Below are 19,650 nucleotides of genomic sequence, written 5' to 3'. Positions count from 1 at the left end.
TAGTAAATCTTCCTATCCATATACATGACATCTGGCTCCATTTTAATCAAGTTGTCTTTTATATCTCTCAGTAAAATTCTGTACTTATTCCTGGGCATTTTTATATTTTTTATTGATACTGGGAATTGGGCCCTTGTATACATTTATTTCCTAACAGAATATTGCTTGTCCATAAGAAAATTGCTTTGATGGTCCAGTTCATCATTATATACAGGTGATGGATTTATCCCTGACAAATCCAAGAGAATCTATACACACCCATTACATCTAACCTTCTTTCTTTCTTTTTATCTATTATAGGTTTCCACTTTTTTCAGCTTTATTGAAGTGTAACAGATGAATAAAAATTCCATATATTTAAGGTGTACAAACCAAATTTATTTATTTATTTATTTATTTATGGTTGAGTTGGGTCTTCATTGCTGCGCACGGGCTTTCTGTAGTTGTGGCACGCAGGGCCTACTCTTCGTTGCGGTGTGCGGGCTTCTCACTGCGGTGGCCTCTCCTGTTGCGGAGCACAGTCTCCAGGCATGCAGGCTTCAGTAGTTGTGGCACACAGGCTCAGTAGTTGTGGCTCATGGGCTCTAGAGCACAGGCTCAGTAGTTGAGGCGCACAGGCTTAGTTGCTCCGCGGCATGTGGGATCCTCCCGGACCAGGGATCGAACCCGTGTCCCCTGCATTGGCAGGCGGATTCTTAACCACTGTGCCACCAGGGAAATCCCATACAACTTGATTTTTGATATGCACATACCACTACATCTAATAAGACAGTTCAGCAAGATGGCTGCCTTCAAAATGAATATGCTAAATGGATAGCTTTTAACACACAGTTTCAATGTAACATTCCTATGAACAATGCTACATGCATGTCTGCTTACACACAGGTGCTCAAGTTTCTCTAGGGCATATATCTAGAACTAAAACAGCGAAGAGAAGCAGGTTGAACATGGAAGGCACATCTTCAACTTTGTTAGATGTTGTCAGACTGCTCTCCAAAGAGTAATACCAATTTAATCTCTCACTAGCAACGTATGACAGCTTTCATTGCTTTATATCTTCACCAACACTTGATATTTTCAGGCACTCTAAAATTTTCCAATATGATGGGTGTGAAATGGTATCCCATTTGAATTTGTATGTCCCCGATTATCACTAAAGTGGAATATCTTTTTGTATGTTTATCAATTCTACTTTCCTATTCTGTGAATTGCCTATTCATAGCCTTTGCTCAGCCCTGAATATGAAACCTCCCTGCATTTATTTTAGTTTTATGTCCTTCAGTATAAAGTTTTATAATTTCCTCAGTAAAGATTATACACATTTTCATTAGGCTTATTCCTAGGTGTCTTATAGTTTTTGTTTCTATTATGAGACCTTCTCCCCACCTCTGAATACATGTTTGAATTGGTTGTAGAAACACCAGCAGCTTTGCTAAATTGTCTTATTGGTCTGATAGGTTATCAACTGGTTGTTTTATATTTTCCAAATAAGAGACAATTTGGATATTCTCTTCTAATTGTTATAGTTTCTTTGTTCTTTTCTTTGTATAATTGCAGTGGCTTGGATCTGAATACTATTGGTGGTAGCAGAACTGGTGTTGTTCCTGACTTTACTGGGAATCCTTAGGAAGTTTTGTCATTAAGTATAATGTTTGCTATACGTGTTGGCAGAAAATTTTTATTAGATTAAGAAAGTTCTGTCCATAGCTTTATGAGATATTTTTAAAAATCATGAATCAGTACTGAATTTCATCACACGATGTTTCGGGACACTTTGGCAGGATCATGTATTTTTCTCTCCTAATCTGTTTATAGGATGAAATTGCTGATATTGGACTGCTCTTGACCTACAAAAATGACAATTTCATATGGGTTGCCCAATAAAGGCAATTAGGAGCTTTTGTAATGTTGACACATCCTTACGTTCCTGGAATCCATCCTATCGGTCATTTTTGTTTTAATGCACAGCTAGATTCAACATGATACTGTATTTAGGATTTTTTGTTGTTGTTGTTGTTGCGGTACGGGGGCCTCTCACTGCTGTGGCCTCTCCCATTGTGGAGCACAGGCTCCGGACACGCAGGCTCAGCGGCCATGGCTCATGGGCCCAGCCGCTCCGCAGCATGTGGGATATTCCCGGACCGGGGCACGAACCCGTGTCCCCTGCATTGGCAGGCGGACTCTCAACCACTGCACCACCAGGGAAGCCCTGTATTTAGGATTTTTAGATCTATGGTCATAAGTGAAACTGGGCTAATACTTTATGCTGCCCTTATTCAGTTTGATATCAATATTTCTACTTGTCCTATTTAAATAAAGTGAGTGGGGAGATGGATACTAATTTTTCTCTTTTCTGACACAGTTTGATTATTGCAGGGATTAATTTTTCTTGAAGTTTGTGAGTTTACCTGTAAAATAGGCTAGGTCTGGGGACTTTGAGAGAGAATACGGGAGAATTCCAATGTTTTAAATGGTTATTGGTTTATTCAGATTTGTATTTTTTCTTGATATTAGTACTTATTATCTATAAAAATTTCCATTTCATTTAAGCTTTCAGATTTTTTGTCTTATGCTTTTTCCTAAACATTTTCTTATTGTTTTCATAATCTCTACCTTATCTATGACTATGTTCCTTTTTCATTCTTAAAATTACATATTTGTGGCTTCTTTATTCCTTGATCAGTCCCGTAAATTTTGTCTGTTTTACTATTTTTCAAAGAACCAGTTGGTTTTGTTGATAATTGCTATTTTTTAAAGTTATCTTTTTTCAGTCACTTTTGCTTTTATCTTTAAAAGTATTTCTTCCACTCTCTTTGGATTTATTCTGTTATATTATTCAAGCTACCTAAATCCTTATTTATTTTTAACCTAGGTGATACGTCAGAGACTAACAGAGGTATATTAAATCTTCCACAATGACTGTGACCTTATTAAAATTTTTTACATTTCTAGCAATTTTTATTTAATTTATTCATGCTATGTTATTTGGCACATAAAGTTTTACTGTGAATTGATTGTGCATTTTATTAATATAAGAGAATTCTCTTTTTCATTTCATTATGAGATGTGAGAGAAGTTCTCACATTTATCTTATAATAAAGTGATTTCATTTTTCTGTGGTTTACCATCTTCTGTTCATTGCGTCCATTCCATTTTTTAATTGGGTGATTATGTTTTTCATCTCTTCAGTCTTCCCTCATCTCAGATTGCTCTGTTTTCATTATTGCCTATTTTTGTGTCATAAATATAATATTCTCTCAAATCCTGTTAAGAATACAAATTAGACGTTTTTAAAGTGTTTTTTTTTTCTTTGTTGCTTGCAGAGGGGCAATTAACTCTGACTCCTCAGACGGGTCCCCTTCTTCTGATCTACTGAATATTCACACATATCCAGTTCATTTTCCGGTTGGCACACCATGACAGATGGAAAATAAAAATGGATAATGGAAAGACCCAGTAGCTCCCCTAAGGGGGAGCAGAAGAGTTAAGCCAGAAGAGGCCATAGGAGGAGCTTCTCCTGCTCCTGGTACTAAAGCATGTGTGTGTGAGGGAGATTGCATATATGTGTATGTACGTGTGCATGTGTGTGTGTGTATGATTGTGGCAGCCTCTTCTCAAATGAGCTTGCCCACTCTTGTTAGGTGCCAGCCATGGCATTACTCTGCTTTATCCAGCTTGCCAACAACAGCCAAACAGAATCCAGAAAGTCATGCTGAGAGGGAACTGTGGCTCTGTGTGGTTTCTCAGACCTGTACGCTTCCAGAAGAGCTAGTTGGATTGAGATCCGGCCCCTGCCAACAGCCCCATGGTGTGTCCTTGGCTCCAGGCTCTGCTGCTCTGAGTTAGGTGGTCTTAGATGCATTCTTTCCTTGAGGTTTCTAGCACTTAATCCACTGGCAGGATTTCAATTCACTTATGTGAATTACACTTTGATTAGGCTCTTTCTCAAAATGGACCCCTTTTGGGGGGTATTCCATTTGGCAAATATTCCTTTAAGTTGTATGTGAAAGGCACCCTTGCCTAACTTCCCGTTTTCATGTCCCTTTAGTCATTTCCGTGGGAACCATAGAGGATGTAGTTATATACATGGGCTTCGTGTGCCGTCTTGAGCTGGGAGCTGTTGTCTTTCCACACTATTGCATTTAGAGGACCTTCTGTCTTGCAGATGACAGAGGTCGAAATTTTGGTGGAGGCCAAAACAGAAGAAATCAAGTAGTTCTAGGAGACAAGCTGGAGTATGTGTAGGGGTGAGGTCTAAGAAATTTTCAGTTATTAAATGTAAGGAAAAGATTGAGAGTCACAAATGCAAGAAAACAGTCATTTCATGGGTCAGAAATCCAAGAGTGTATGGAAGGTTTGGAGGGTTGGTCAGACGCAAGTGTGGAGGAAGTGGCGGGTCTCGCTGGGCAGGAAGGAGTCCAGGTATGCACTGGGGTTCTTGGGAGGGACAGGTATATCCTCAGGTTTGGAAATACATCAGTGTTCTGGCAGATGGGCCAGTTACACCAGGGCAAGGGCAGGGTGCTCCTGGAGGTGACTCTGGGTGCCACCTTCTTTGTGTCCAGGTAGATCGGAGTGACAGGTGTAAAGAGCATTGCCACTGCAGCTGACAGTGGTTGCAGGGTGGAAACTATAACCGTGCATTTCTTTTCACTCCAAAATAATTCGTGTCCCAGGTTCTCCCTCGGGAGGGCAAGGGTCCTGAGGGGAAGAGTTAGAACAAGAAACTACGTGATCTCCCTGGATGCCTTGCCCTCCCTTCCCCAGACCCCCGACTATGGAAGCTCTGGTGGTTACAGGATCGTGTGGATGGCCTTTCGGCCAGGTCAGCACCACAGCCCAACCTTCTGAGGAGGACACTACAGAGGCCTAGAAAGGGAGGTAGAGGCTTTTCGGCAAGAAGGTGGAGCCCAGTGTTAGAAGGCTGGTAGCAGGGCCAGCCGGGCAAGCGGCTGCAGAGACCAAGTCTGAAGTCTGGGAAGATCCCTCAAAGAAACACAGGAAATCACCTCCCTCTCCCTACAGCCCTGCAGGGTCACCTGAAGTCCTGATCCCTGACCTCTGACCTGGGGATGGTGCCCCAGGTCCCTCCCTTCTTACCCTGAGCGCCTCCAAAAGTCTCTCTTCTGTCTCAACCCTGAGGCAGAACCTTGATAGTGAAGTGGGGTATGCACACCTGCTGACTATGTCTTAGGTGCTACTCTGAGTCCAGACCACCCTAGAGAGGAGGCTTGGGCACCAGCCACGCTCCATGTGGCCTCCAGCAACCAAGGCAGGAGGCCTTCTGCTGGTCCCATCAGGCCACACGCACAGAACTGCACACACTCCCCTCAAAACCTGAAAACTGTGTCTCCAAAACGCCTTTTTCTGCAGCGTTAACAGCATCCTTCCTCCAAGAACGTCTCTGCATTGTCCAGCTTTCCTCAATTCCACCTGCAGCACTAGAGCACGGAAGTCCCTCTGGCCTTGTTGGCCCTGGGTGTGTCCTCTGAGGCTCTGTTGTTGATGATGAACAAATGGATGGAGAGAACTGAGGTCAAGGGAGACGCCTGAAGACATGGCCCTTGGAAAGTACGAAGTCCTGTCTATTGTTCACTTATAGGGAGATGCACACTGCATTTCTCTGTATGGGGAGCTTAGAGGTTGAAAAGTAGAGCTTAAGGAGCCAGATAGGAACCCACTCCCTCCTGGGCCACTTTGCCATATTCTGTTCTGTTTCAGGCATATCCGGTCCCAACTGGTCATCCCATGGTACTTCCTCTTGGGTTCAAGAGTAATTGGGTAAGAGTGAGAAATGCCTTCCAAACACACACACACACACACACACACACACACACACACACACACGTCCCAGAGGGTGGGTCAAGAGTATCATCTTTGCATAAAAAGCACAGTGTACTCATCATATCTACAGAGAGTCCTAATGGATGGGGATTATTTAATGGTTTCTCTTTGGATTTTCTAGAGTGGTGACTTTTGGTTGTTTCTAATGTCTAGACTTCTCTGGCTACAGGGAATAAAACTATATTAGAATAAGATAAAAAAGTTTCTTGGCCTAGGATGAAAATGGACCTACTCAGTATGAGATTTTCCTTATAATCCTTTTAAATAAGGCAGCTCTTTGATAAGTTCTCCAGAGTCAACTCTTTGATTACACACACACGATGTGTTATTGGAGGTACAAATCACACACACAAAGAAACAGTCATAGTGTGTTCAATGTCTTAACAAGTCCCTCTCTATAACACTTTCTTTAGTCCAAGTCCTTTCACTTCTTTCTCTTATGTAGATCTTTTTTTTTTTTTTTTTTTTTTGGTGCGCCGGCCTCTCACTGTTGTGGCCTCTCCCGTTGCGGAGCACAGGCTCCGGACGCGCAGGCCCAGGGGCCATGGCTCACGGGCCCAGCCGCTCCACAGCATGTGGGATCTTCCCGGACCGGGGCACGAACCCGTGTCCCCTGCATCGGCAGGCGGACTCCCAACCACTGCGCCACCAGGGAAGCCCTCTTATGTAGATCTTGAATCCACTTTCTTCAACCCCACTGCTACATGCAGGCCATCACCATGGTACACTGAAGCTACTGAAACAGCCCACCGGTCACTGAAACATAAACTCAAAACATACACAAATGCACACACACAGAACACGAGTATGTACAGACACAGATCACCCAAACCAAATACAGACACAGACACAGATGCACACACATGTGGAAACATACACATAAACATATCTGTAGCCACACATATCTACACAAATGCACATATTCTATGAACTCTTCCTCATCTAGGTTGATGGTGAGAGTTCACAATGGAGAACCTGATCCACTGGCCATTCCAACTGAGTTTATTATGATGATTTACTATCCAGACAACCCCTACTCAATCACATACATACTTGAGCGCAGTCAGCTCCTGAGCAAACTCTAAAGCCACATTCTTTAGAATACACTCGCCTGCACTTCTGTCTTAGATCCTCACTTCTCCCAGATGCGTGAGGACATCTTGGGACTCAGGAGGGAAGAAGAAAGGTTGGGTCATTCACACAGAGACAAATCAGTGTGGTGACCATACTTTTGCATCCCGTAACATACATACTCTATGAAATCTATCAGTGTTACCTTGAGGACATCTCCTTCAGAGAGTTCAAATGCCCTGGCTTTGAGCTGAATCCCCTTCCCCGGCTGGGTCTGGATGGAGTAGATGCATTCGTGGTTGTTACTGTAGTTCACAGGAAAGTTGGGGGACAGCAGAGTGCCCTGAGTGCCCGTGACTGAATTCCCACACTCAGCTGGAAAGAGAATCACAATAATCACAGATTAACGCCCATCAGCTACATCCGGAAAACAAACAACTCACAGCGCTGGAGGACCTTACAAAGATGACAAGTTGCTTGCCTCTCTACCTGCCAGAGTGCCTGTTTATCTGTCCATTTGTCTGCCTGTCTATAGGAATGCTTATCAAAGTGTTTGTTTGTTTTTAACACCTGCCCACCTGTAGTTCTGTTACGTCCCTTTATTTCTCTCCTTCGATTTGTCTGTTTTTCTTCCGCAGAAATAGAAATAAACCCACCAGGCACCCTTTACTTTTACAGTGTTATGAAGCAGCCATTCTCCCTCCCACCTGTTCATATAGTATCATAGCAACAGAAATGACCAAGGAGGGCGTCAGGGGACGATGGGGGCAGCCAGGTGAGGAGGGATGAAGCCTTTCAGTATCAGAGGATACAAACGAAGAGGGGACAAGATTGAATAATAATTGCTAGCATCTCCCAAGCTTTACACGGATCATTTCAGCCATTAGCCACAGCAACCGATCCCCACAAGGCAGGCACAATGAGCATCCCTGTTTTCAAGATAAAGACCCTGGTACTTAGCAATTTAGATCAAGTCTCTCAATTCAAGGAGAGGAGGGGGCTGACAACTCAGCCCTCTTGGTCCTGGAATTTAGGGCCTCTGAGGCTCTGAAGAAAGTTTTGGCACAGACACATGGAAACCCTGTTTAATTCAACAGCTAATGAATTCACACCTTCCTCTCAAAATCTGTTCCTGCTCCTCCAGAATTAGTCATTCTTTCCCCATTGTTCCTATACCTCTATTTATAGCGGTCATCACATTTTTTTTTTTTTTTTGCGATACGCGGGCCTCTCACTGTTGCGGTCTCTCCCGTTGCAGAGCACAGGCTCCGGACGCGCAGGCTCAGCGGCCATGGCTCACAGGCCTAGCCGCTCTGCGGCATGTGGGATCTTCCCGGACTGGGGCACGAACCCGCGTCCCCTGCATCGGCAGGCGGACTCTCAACCGCTGCGCCACCAGGGAAGCCCGGTCATCACATTTTACTTGACTTATTTGTTAACATTTCTATCTCCTCCACTGCCCTGTGGGTGCTTTAGGGCTTGGTCATATTTCTGTATCTCCAGCACCCACTGGCTCTGCTCCATGCCTGGGCAGGACAGCAGCAGCGATGAAAGGGGTAGCTCAGTGCAGGGCATGTGCTGAAGGACCCTGCAGTTGGCTCTCTAGGGTCTTTGGTAACTGTGAAGCCTCTTCCTGGGCTTCCCCGTGGCAGAGCGTCTACCAGATCGCACCCTGATGGCTTGTTCCTTGTCTGCGCCCCCGACCCAAACTGTGCGTTACTTGAAGGTAAGGGTCATGCTTAACGAATCCATGAATTTCCAAGGCTTAGCCCAGATTGTCTGTAAAATAAATATTTGCCAAATGAATGAATGAATATGGAGGACGCTGACCTCAGAGGATGGCCAGCTCTAAAATGATTAGGTTCTGGAAGGATATAAATACAAGTCAGATGGCAGGCCCATTATTTGTCTGGACATATGGGGAGTTCGGAGCATACGTAGAATCTCTGAGGTTGGTGGTAGCACATCTGCTTTCCCCGAACCATTCCTCAGTGTCCCTGTTCTAGGCACAGCCATTGGCTGGAAGGACCCTGAGGTCACCACATATTCAACTTCAATTGCCCTGAGCCTGGAGTGTCCTAGGCCACAGCAGCGTGGAGGGAGCATGTGATACAGGAACATTCAGAGTTGAGTCTCTAGTGGGCTTAGTTGTACCTCTGTGTGTTCTCTTGTTCCCAAGGCTGCTCCTTAGAACTTTGAAGATCGTGACCATGTCCCACCAATCAGTCCTCTGATTGGTGGGACAAGCCCTCCTCCCTGGGCCCTTTCCAGTTCAGGACCAGCTTCAGGTTCCTAAGACGTCACATAAGTCATTACTATGGACAGCATGTCTGTGTCCCTCTGACAAATTCTTATGCTGAAGCCCTGATTCCCTAGTGTGATGCTATTTGGAGGTGGGGCCTTTGGGAGGTAATTAGGTCTAGATGAGGTCATGAGGGGAGAGTCCCCATGATGGGATTAGTGCCCTTAGCAGAGGAATTGACCAGAGCCTGCAATCTGTCTGCTGTGTGATGGTACAGCAAGAAGGCTGCCATCTGGAAACCAGGGAGAGGGCCTTTACCAGACACTGAATCCACTGGCACCTTGATCTTGGACTTGCCAGCCTCCGGAACTGTGAGAAATAAATGCTTGTTGTTGAAGCCACCCACTTTATGGTATTTTCTTATAGCAGCTCAAACTGAACAGGACAGCCATCATTTGTCTTGGAGGAGAAATCTCGCTTTTCAGTACTTTAAACTCAGCCTGTTTGCAGAGTGTCCGAACGCGCGTAATGAATGTGCAGAGCTGGGGCATAAAACTAAAGGGCGGGTGGTGGACGGGCACCCTGGCGGCTGCTGACGCTTTAGGTAGATATGTTTCTAAAGTGTGTAAGGATTCTGGGGGCCCTCTGACGAAGGTGGGCATTTGGGGAGGGGGTGCTGAGGGCTGTGCATATCTAGACATTTATTACTCAGTCACATCACGTGGGCAGCCCCCTGAAGCAGCTCTCCATCATCTCTGGGCATCACACAGTATTCTCTTCCGTCTAGGGAACGACATGTGGTGCAGTGGGATGAGCATGGATTTTAGACTCAGACAGACCAGTTATATCAACTCTCTGAACCTCGGTCTCTTCATCTGCCTCCATCTGGACAATGACAGCACCCACATAAAACTAGAGAGAATACATATATGAAATTTTATGATGAAAGAGGTGAACATATAGGGAGTGGCTAGCACCTAGTAGGCCCTCAACAAACGTTACTCCTTTCTCTCCCCATCTAACCTGATGAATCTACGCAGCTTATCTGCTTCTATTTGGAGCCCTAACTGCCCAGGCTCCGGGAATGGCCGAAGGCCCAAGAAGCTTCTCGGGAAGCACGTGTTAGCTGCCTGACGTTCACAGCACCCTCACTGTTCCTGATACCTCTTGCTCTCTGCCTAGTTCCTAAAAGCTGGTTTACCTTAAACGTGGGCTTTGACATATTTTTGCACCTCCTTCCTACCCTGGCTTGCTGCACAATAGCTATATGCCATCTCTGCCCCAGCATGACCCTCTCCTCTTTCCCACATGCCCGACAACTTTATGGGGAGGGGAAGGGGGCTGACAGCTTCAGATGGGGCCAGTCCTTGGCCCCTACCGAGGCCTTTTTCCAGGCACCAGCGAGTGCACAGGAGGTAGCGGGACCTGGCACTTGATTTTGGGAGAGTTTCCAAGTATCAGGGGAGGTGAGCAGATGCACGGAAAAGCCAAACACGAGCATAAATGGAAAAATAAATGTTCCAGAGAAACAAACAGTCATCTGCACCGGAAAGTGCTGCGGCTAATTCAGGCATCTACGACTTCTGTCATCCCCATCAGAAGAGGTCTCGTTAAGGGCAGGGGCTGTGTCTTGTCCATCAGTCTGGAGCTCCCGAGGCAGAGAGGTAGGTCTGCTCCATCATGCGGGGCTCCCAAGGGCAGGGCCATGACTCTTGGTGCAGAATGGGGTCCTCTGGGATCAGGGCTGTCTCTTCCACATCCAGCTCAGGGGACCCTGAGGTCAGGGGCTGTGTCGCCCTGTCACACAATGAATTAGAGCCCAGGACCGTTCATCTCCTTCTCAGCAGGGAATGTTCCTGGTAAGTTATTCAATTTACACCTCCAGTACGTATGGCGACTGGGAGCACCTCCCGGGTGGGCATTCCCGTGATACCTCCAGCCTGAGGTTCTGTTGCGGGCTGGTGGTGATTAGAGGTGATTATAATTGCTATGCGTTATGAATACATACAAAACAGAAGACAAATGTAATAATGAAAATATTGTGAGGCACCATGAACAAACAGTAATTGGAATAATAAGTTAAAGAATGAGTTTATGTAATGAGATCAATGAGGCAGAACTTGGGGCGTGTGCGTATCTGTGGTCCTGGATAATCCCATTCAGGAAAAATTCCCCTCAGGGCCACTTAGCTGAAGACATTTCTCCAGAGCAGAAAGGAGCTGCTAGCAGCCACATCGAAACTGAACCTACGCAGTGGGAGTTACATGTGTGTCTGAATGTGTGTCCAGGTCAGGGTGGGTGGAGGCTCTGGGGGATGGTTGCAGGAAAAAGGATAAACTTTGAGATTAGTTAATTGATCAAAAATGGAATTCTGCATCTATTTGTCTTAATGTTTCCCCTCTGAGATCGCAAAGGGTTATTGGTTGTTGGTCATGTCATCGATAAATAATGATAAAAAGGTTATTGGCAAAATGATAATAATATAGCACCCCATTGGTGTATGTAAATTACGTCATCTAATCTGGAATAAAACCTGTGAATTGGATATTGTTATCTCTGTTTTATAAGCGAGGAAGCTGGAGCTGCTGGGGTCTGGTGGATTGCCCAAGATATAACAGCTGGTAAGTGGCAGAGCAGAGACTCACCCTTGGGCCCAGGTGACCCCACAGCCTAAGCCCAGCCCATCTTGCCATCCTATTTACGACTGTCCTCTGCAGAGCCCCACACTCCGTGTGGCTGTCTTGGGCAAGGCTGACCTCAAGGGCTCTCAAGACGCCGGCACCTGTTTCAGTCAGTGCAGTGCTGCTTTGACCTGTTTGGTAATATTGGGGTTTTCTAGCGGAGCACTAGCGGAGAGCAGTGAGCACGGAAGGTACTCCACTGATCCAGCCTGTGTTCCATCTAGCCCCATGGTGTGAGCATCGAGCAGGCAGAGCCGTGAACCTTAGAAATGAGGGACAGCCAGCACCTGTCCCCAGTCCTTGGGATATCGCCCCACTTCTCTCCACCCTCTGGGCCTGAAGCTCTGAAAAGTCTGCTCCAGCACGCTGGCAAGGAGGCCGGCAGGACCCTGGGTCCCAGGGCTCCTGGTCCCAACTCCATCAGCTGCCTCTTTAACCTCACCACCCACTGCTCTCCCCCTCGCTCGCTCCAGACTGGCCTCCAAGCTATTCCTCAAACACCGAGCATCCTCGTGGCTTGGGGCCTTGGTACTCTGCTCCCTCTTCTCCCATGAATTAGCTCCTTGAATCCCTTCAGATCTCTACTAAAATGTCAGCTCATCAGAGAAGACTTTCCTGATTACTTGTTACAAAAACCTCCAGCACTTTCTAAGCTGACCATCTTTCTCTGTAACCCTCAACACTGCCCGACACACTACACATCCATGCGTTTACAGCCTATCTCTCCCCACCAGAATGTGAGACCAGGAGTGGAGAGACCTTCTCTGTATTGTTCACCTTTGTATTCTCAGCGTCCAGAAGCATGCCTGACCTGCAATGGGTGCTCCATAAATGAACCCACCTCCTGCTTCTCTCTCTCTTCCCCAGCGGAATGGAGGAAGTCTTTCTAGAGATTCTCAAAAGCTATCGGACCCTCATTGGACAAGTAAAATCAGCCCTCTCCTCAACCAGATGGGGATTCTCCATGGGCAGAGGTCATACCTCCTTCCTATAGGTGCACCCACACACCCCACCCAGATTTCTCCGCAAGAGGCATCAATTAGCCATGGGAATGTGTGTTAAGGGTGGGAGGTAACAGCACAGAAATGGATTTCATCCGAGTGCCTACTGTGGACCCGCTTTGTAAAGGGCAGTTGAGGCTACAGAACAGCTCATGAAGCAGGCATTGCCGTCTCTCCTGTACCGATAAGGAGGTTGGCGTGGAAGGAGGGTAGGCCACCCACCCAAGGTAACCGCGTGCTAAGACAGTCCTTAAACCCAGTCCTGTCGGCCTCTTGGCCCAGGTGCGTTCCACCACCTCCCAGCAATTGACTAAAGTCTGGCCAACCCCATTAGTGAAGCAAAATGAAAGCACGTGACCACCTACCAACACACCTTGGCAGAGGCGAGCTCCACAGGCGCCGTCTGCCCCCCAGGCACGTGATGCGGGCCGTGCCCTCCAGACGGTACCCGGGGAAGCAGGAGAAGGTCAAGGTGTCGCCTACACCAAACTGCAAGCCCTTCCGGATGCTGTAGGCTGGGACCTCAGGCTCCTCACAGGGCTCCAAGTCATACTCTGGAAAGGCAGCAGGAGAGCTGGGGTCACACACGGAGGATGGGAATACACAGACAAAGACACCACGGAGAAGAGGACGGGAGAGGAAGACAGAGGTACAGGATGCACGCCGATGCACGAAAAGTAAGGAGAGAAGGAGAGAGAGCCCGAGAGGGACAGAGACAGGCAAGAACAGGCAGGTGTGTTCTGGGCGGTCTGAGTGCCTCCAGACCACGAGCAGTGGGAGAGAGCACCGCCTTCCTGGAAACATGGCTCCCGGGAGTACTTCTGAGGCTGACCCTTCCCTCCTCTGTCCCTTCATCTCCACATGAACCCCAGCCTCAGGCTTGTGGACTCTCCTGCCTCTTTCTCCCCGGGCACCAAGCCAGATCAGTTCAATCAGCCTGGTTCTAGAGGTTCAGAATGCATGACCCAGCCTAGGGCAACTTACATTGGGAAAAAGAATGCAAGTGCTTCAGCTGAAGCTGTGTCTTGGTAACACTGGCACTTGAGGCAGATGGCATGTGTGACGGAGTGGCATTTATGCACCAGGGACCTGCCTCTAGTGACTTTTATACCTCTAGTGATGATATAGAAGTACCTTTTCCCTCATCCCCAAGGGCATCTCCCGTCTGGGACACAGTACCCCGGGGCTCTGTGTGGTGGGGAGAAAGAGCCTGGATGAGGCAGACTGGCTGGATATGTCCCATCAGCCAGGACATGGCAGGTGGCATCTGCTGGAGGGACACTGTGAGGCTAAGCTCGGCCATGTCCCATTTCCTAGAGGTCAGATATCTCTCAGCCATCCTGGGGAAATCCATCTGCTGTCTCTGCTCCCGGCTGGTGGTGGGAGGGGGGTGGTCTGGGAGCAATAGTCTGAGAGCAGCAGGAGGACTTGGTACTAGAGGAGTGAAGGGTCCTCTTTTCTCCCCGAATGCACATTAAAGAGCTTTCTTTTCAAGATTCCTAAACACAGAGATAAATGCCCATCGCTACTCAATTCGCATTGCTGAAGCAGCCCCCACACGAGGCCAAAACACTCCAAAATGGGAGTTTCAGTCTCCCTTCTTTTCCTTTTAGTTTTTTTTTTTTTTTTTTAGAAATTGCTGTGGTTGTGAAGTAGTGGAAGTGGAATCAGAAGAAGAATCTGGAATTACTAGGGCAGGATGGGACTCCTGAGGTCCTCTAGTTCAATCAGTTGGGTTGGTCATGTTCAGAGTGAAGCCTAAATACCTTCACAGAAGGAGATTCCCCAACAGACCTGCTAACTCCTTCCAAGCCCACTATAAGGAAGTTCGTCCTTGTGTCTAACCCGACTATCTTCTGCTGCAGCAGTGAGATCCCTCTCCCAGAGGCTGGGGAGGGGACCGATAGCCATCTACTGGGAAGACCAGAGGCCGGCAGCAGGGTGGGGGGGTGGGAGGGACAGAGTACTCAGCCATCACTTACCCCGAGGGACCCTCACATGCTTTACCTGAGAAGGTGATGTTGAAGCCTTCGTAGGACATGGAGAAATCGGAAATGAAGCGGACCTGGGCAGTGAAGTTGCCGTAGAGTCCAGCGCTGATGGGCGCTGGCAACCGGGAACCGGTCAGCTGCCTCAGGGGCTGAGTGAAACTGCCATTCTCCGTGATGAGGAGGTAGTCGTGGCTGCTCTCCAGGTGGAAGGTGTGGAAAGTGAAGAACACACCTGCCAGGAGACCAGAGGGTCAGGGTGATGACAGTGAGAGGCCTGAAGGGGCTCAGCTGCACGACGGGGTCTGCACAAACGTTTCCCGTTTGCAAGCGTCTATCGGTGTGCAGAACCTCAAGCTTGAGCATGACCAACACACACCAGCCAACCTGAATGAAGGAAGCCAGGTGAACCGCACACGCCCCTGCCCTGAGGTCCAGTCAGGGAGAAGGATGCTGCTTTCTGGTTGTCCCAATTTGAAAGGGAGATTTATGGCTAGGTCATTCATTCAGTCAACAAGTATTTGTACATTTATTGGGTACTTCCTATGGGCCAGGATCCAGGGCTGCGTGGGTGCAAGGGGATATAGCTACAGCACAGAGTGACAAATGCTGGAACCAATGTAGATCAGACTGTGCTGGGGGGCAGAAGGGAAAGAGGGGAGGGCAGGATGCCCTCACTAAAGAGTGAGCATTTGATTGAGCTCTTAAAAGGAGACTTAGGAATTAACCAGGTAAGAGGGGAAAGGGCACCCCAGGCAGGGCACCGGAGACAGAGCTGCTGTGTATTCCAGGGCTCTGAGAGCGGCATGGTGCGGCTGGACACACTAAGCAGGAAACATCTGGAAGAGGGGCTGGAAATGTAGGCTGGGGCTGGACTGGATATTTTTCTGGAGGCATTGAGAAGCCATCCTATCCAGAGTGTATCCGATTTCAGGTTAGCAACATGTTGGTGGCTGTGAGGAGGACGAAGTGGAGGGAGAGAGAACAGTTAGAAGGATGTCAGCCATGCACTGCGGGAAAGTGGATGGGGGCTGGCAGAGGGGGTGAGAGCAGGAAAGGGACACGAGACTCAGGAGGTGAAATGGACAGGGATCAGAGGCAACAGATGCAAAGGAGGAGTTAAGGGATGACGCGGAAGATTTTTTTAATTTTAACAATTTTTTTAAAAACATTTTTATTGGAGTATAATTGCTTTACAATGGTGTGTTAGTTTCTGCTTTATAACAAAGTGAATCAGCTATACATATACATATATCCCCATACCCGCTCCCTCTTGCGTCTCCCTCCCACCCACCCTACCCCACCCCTCTACGTGGTCACAAAGCACCAAGCTGATCTCCCTGTGCTATGTGGCTGCTTCCCACTAGCTATCTATTTTACGTTTGGTAATGTGTATATGTCCAAACCACTCTCTCACGTCATCCCAGCTTACTCTTCCCCCTCCCCATGTCCTCAAGTCCATTCGCTACGTCTGCATCTTTATTCCTGTCCTTTCCCTAGGTTCTTCAGAACCTTTTTTTTTTTTTTAGATTCCATAGATATGTGTTAGCATATGGTATTTATTTTTCTCTTTCTGACTTACTTCACTCTGTATGACAGACTCTAGGTCCATCCACCTCACTACAAATAACTGAATTCGTTTCGTTTTATGGCTGAGTAATATTCCATTGTATACATGTGCCACGTCTTCTTTATCCATTCAACTGTCGATGGACACTTAGGTTGCTTCCATGTCCTGGCTATTGTAAAAGGAGCTGCAATGAACATTGTGGTACATGACTCTTTTTGAATTATGGTTTTCTAAGGAGATATGCCCAGTAGTGGGATTGCTGGGTCATATGGTAGCTCTATTTTTAGTTTTTTTAAGGAACCTCCATACTGTTCTCCATAGTGGGTGTATCAACTTACATTCCCACCAACAGTCAAGAGGGTTCCCCTTTCTCCACACCCTCTCCAGCATTTATTGTTTCTAGATTTTTTGATGATGGCCATTCTGACTGGTGTGAGGTGATACCTCATTGTAGTTTTGATTTGCATTTCTCTAATGATTAGTGATGTTGAGCATTCTTACATATGTTTGTTGGCAAGCTGTATATCTTCTTTGGAGAAATATCTCTTTAGGTCTTCTGCCCATTTGTAAATTGGGTTGTTTGTTTTTTTGATATTGAGCTGCATGAGTTGCTTGTAAATTTTGGAGATTAATCCTTTGTCAGTTGCTTCATTTGCAAATATTTTCCCCCATTCTGAGGGTTGTCTTTTGGTCTTGTTTATGGTTTCCTTTGCTGTGCAAAAGCTTTGAAGTTTCATTAGGTCCCATTTGTTTATTTTTGTTTTTATTTCCACTTCTCTGGGAGGTGGGTCAAAAAGGATCTTGCTGTGATTTATGTCATAGAGTGTTCTGCCTATGTTTTCCTCTAAGAGTTTGATAGTGTCTGGCCTTACATTTAGGTCTTTAATCCATTTTGAGTTTATTTCTGTGTATGGCGTTAGGGAGTGTTCTAATTTCATTCTTTTACATGTAGTCCAGTTTTTCTGGCACCACTTATCGAAGAGGCTGTCTTTTCTCCATTGTATATTCTTGCCTCCTTTATCAAAAATAAGGTGACCATATGTGTATGGGTTTATCTCTGGGCTTTCTATCCTCTTCCATTGATCTATATTTCTGTTTTTGTGCCAGTACCATACTGTCTTGATTACTGTAGCTTTGTAGAATAGTCTGAAGTCAGGGAGCCTGATTCCTCCAGCTCCGTTTTTCCTTCTCAAGATTGCTTTGGCTATTTGCGGTCTTTGGTGTTTCCATACAAATTGTGAAAATTTTTGTTCTACTTCTGTGAAAAATGCCAGTGGTAGTTTGATAGGGATTGCATTGAATCTGTAGATTGTTTGGGGTAGCATAGTCATTTTCACAATGTTGATTCTTACAATCCAAGAACATAGTATATCTCTCCATCTGTTTATATCATCTTTAATTTCTTTCATCAGTGTCTTATAGTTTTCTGCATACAGGTCTTTTGTCTCCTTAGGTAGGTTTACTCCTAGGTATTTTATTCTTTTTGTTGCAGTGGTAAATGACAGTGTTTCCTTAATTTCTCTTTCAGATTTTTCATCATTAGTGTATAGGAATGCCAGACATTTCTGTGCATTAATTTTGTATCCTGCTACTTTGCCAAATTCATTGATTAGCTCTAGTAGTTTTCTGGTAGCATCTTTAGGATTCGCTATGTATATTATCATGTCATCTGCAAACAGTGACAGCTTTACTTCTTCTTTTCTGATTTGGATTCCTTTTATTTCTTTTTCTTCTCTGATTGCTGTGGCTAGAGCTTCCAAAACTATGCTGAATAATAGTGGTGAGAGTGGGCAACCTTGTCTTGTTCCTGATCTTAGTGGAAATGGTTTCAGTTTTTCACCATTGAGAATGATGTTGGCTGTGGGTTTGTCATATATGGCCTTTATTATGTTGAGGTAAGTTCCCTCTATGCCTACTATCTGGAGGGTTTTTATCATAAATGGGTGTTGAATTTTGTCAAAAGCTTTTTCTGCATCTATTGAGATGATCATACGGTTTTTCTTCTTCAGTGTGCTAATATGGTTTATCACATTGATTGCTTTGTGTATATTGAAAAATCCTTGCATTCCTGGGATAAACCCCACTTGTTCATGGTGTAAGACCCTTTTAATGTGGTGTTGGATTCTGTTTGCTAGTATTTTGTTGAGGATTTTTGCATCTATGTTCATCAGTGATGTTGGCCTGTAGTTTCCTTTCTTTGTGACATCTTTGTCTGGTTTTGGTATCAGGGCGATGGAGGCCTTGTAGAATGAATTTGGGAGTGTTCCTTCTTCTCCTATGTTTTCGAAGAGTTTGGGAAGGATAGGTGTTAGATCTTCTCTAAATGTTTGATAGAATTCGCCTGGGAAGCCAACTGGTCCTGGGCTTTTGTTTGCTTGAAGATTTTTAATCACAGTCTCAATTTCAGTGCTTGTGATTCATCTGTTCATATTTTCTATTTCTTCCTGGTTCAGTCTCAGAAGGTTGTGCTTTTCTAAGAATTTTTCCATTTCTTCCAGGTTGTTCATTTTATTGGCATATAGTTGCTTGTAGTAATCTCTCATGATCCTTTGTATTTCTGCAGTGTCAGTTGTTACTTCTCTGTTTTCTTTTCTAATTCTATTGATTTGAGTCTTCTCTCTTTTTTTCTTGATGAGTCTGGCTAATGGTTTATCTTCTCAAAGAACCAGCTTTAGTTTTATTGATCTTGGCTATTGTTTCCTTCATTTATTTTTCATTGCTTTTTTTTTTAAAGGTAACACGTGTTTATTGCAAAAAAGCTTTAGAAGTAGAGAAATGTGTAAAGAGAAACTTTTTTTTAACATCTTTATTGGAGTATAATTGCTTTACAATGGTGTGTTAGTTTCTGCTTTATAACAAAGTAAATCAGTTGTACATGTACATATGTTCCCATATCTCATTGTAGATTTTATTTGCATTTCTCTAATGGTTAATGATGTTGAGCATTCTTTCATGTGTTTGTTGGCAATCTGTATATCTTCTTTGGAGAAATGTCTATTTAGGTCTTCTGCCCATTTTTGGATTGGGTTCTTTGTTGTTTTGTTATTGAGCTGCATGACCTGCTTGTAAATTTTGGAGATTAATCCTTTGTCAGTTGCTTCATTTGCAAATATTTTCTCCCATTCTGAGGGTTGTCTTTTGGTCTTGTTTATGGTTTCCTTTGCTGTGCAAAAGCTTTTAAGTTTCATTAGGTCCCATTTGTTTATTTTTGTTTTTATTTCCATTTCTCTGGGAGGTGGGTCAAAAAGGATCT

At 45.5% G+C, this 19,650-nt stretch overlaps 1 protein-coding gene across 1 annotated transcript in view; it reads right to left on the bottom strand.

Annotated features, from left to right (window-relative positions):
* Positions 1–19,650, bottom strand: part of CSMD2 (CUB and Sushi multiple domains 2) — a 668,027-nt gene that overhangs the window by 206,372 nt on the left and 442,005 nt on the right. The window contains exons 20-22 of the mRNA XM_027109194.1: positions 14,847–15,062; positions 13,205–13,393; positions 7,121–7,290 (exon numbers count right to left, since the gene is read on the bottom strand). Coding sequence (XP_026964995.1) covers positions 7,121–7,290; positions 13,205–13,393; positions 14,847–15,062 — 575 coding nt within the window. The remainder of the gene's footprint in view (positions 1–7,120; positions 7,291–13,204; positions 13,394–14,846; positions 15,063–19,650) is intronic.

The sequence above is a fragment of the Aethalodelphis obliquidens genome, unplaced genomic scaffold, assembly GCF_003676395.1.
Source record: "Aethalodelphis obliquidens isolate GAN/ISIS:26980383/991018 unplaced genomic scaffold, ASM367639v1 scaffold9, whole genome shotgun sequence".
NCBI lineage: Eukaryota > Metazoa > Chordata > Mammalia > Artiodactyla > Delphinidae > Aethalodelphis > Aethalodelphis obliquidens.
This window is presented reverse-complemented; position numbering and strand designations above follow the sequence as displayed.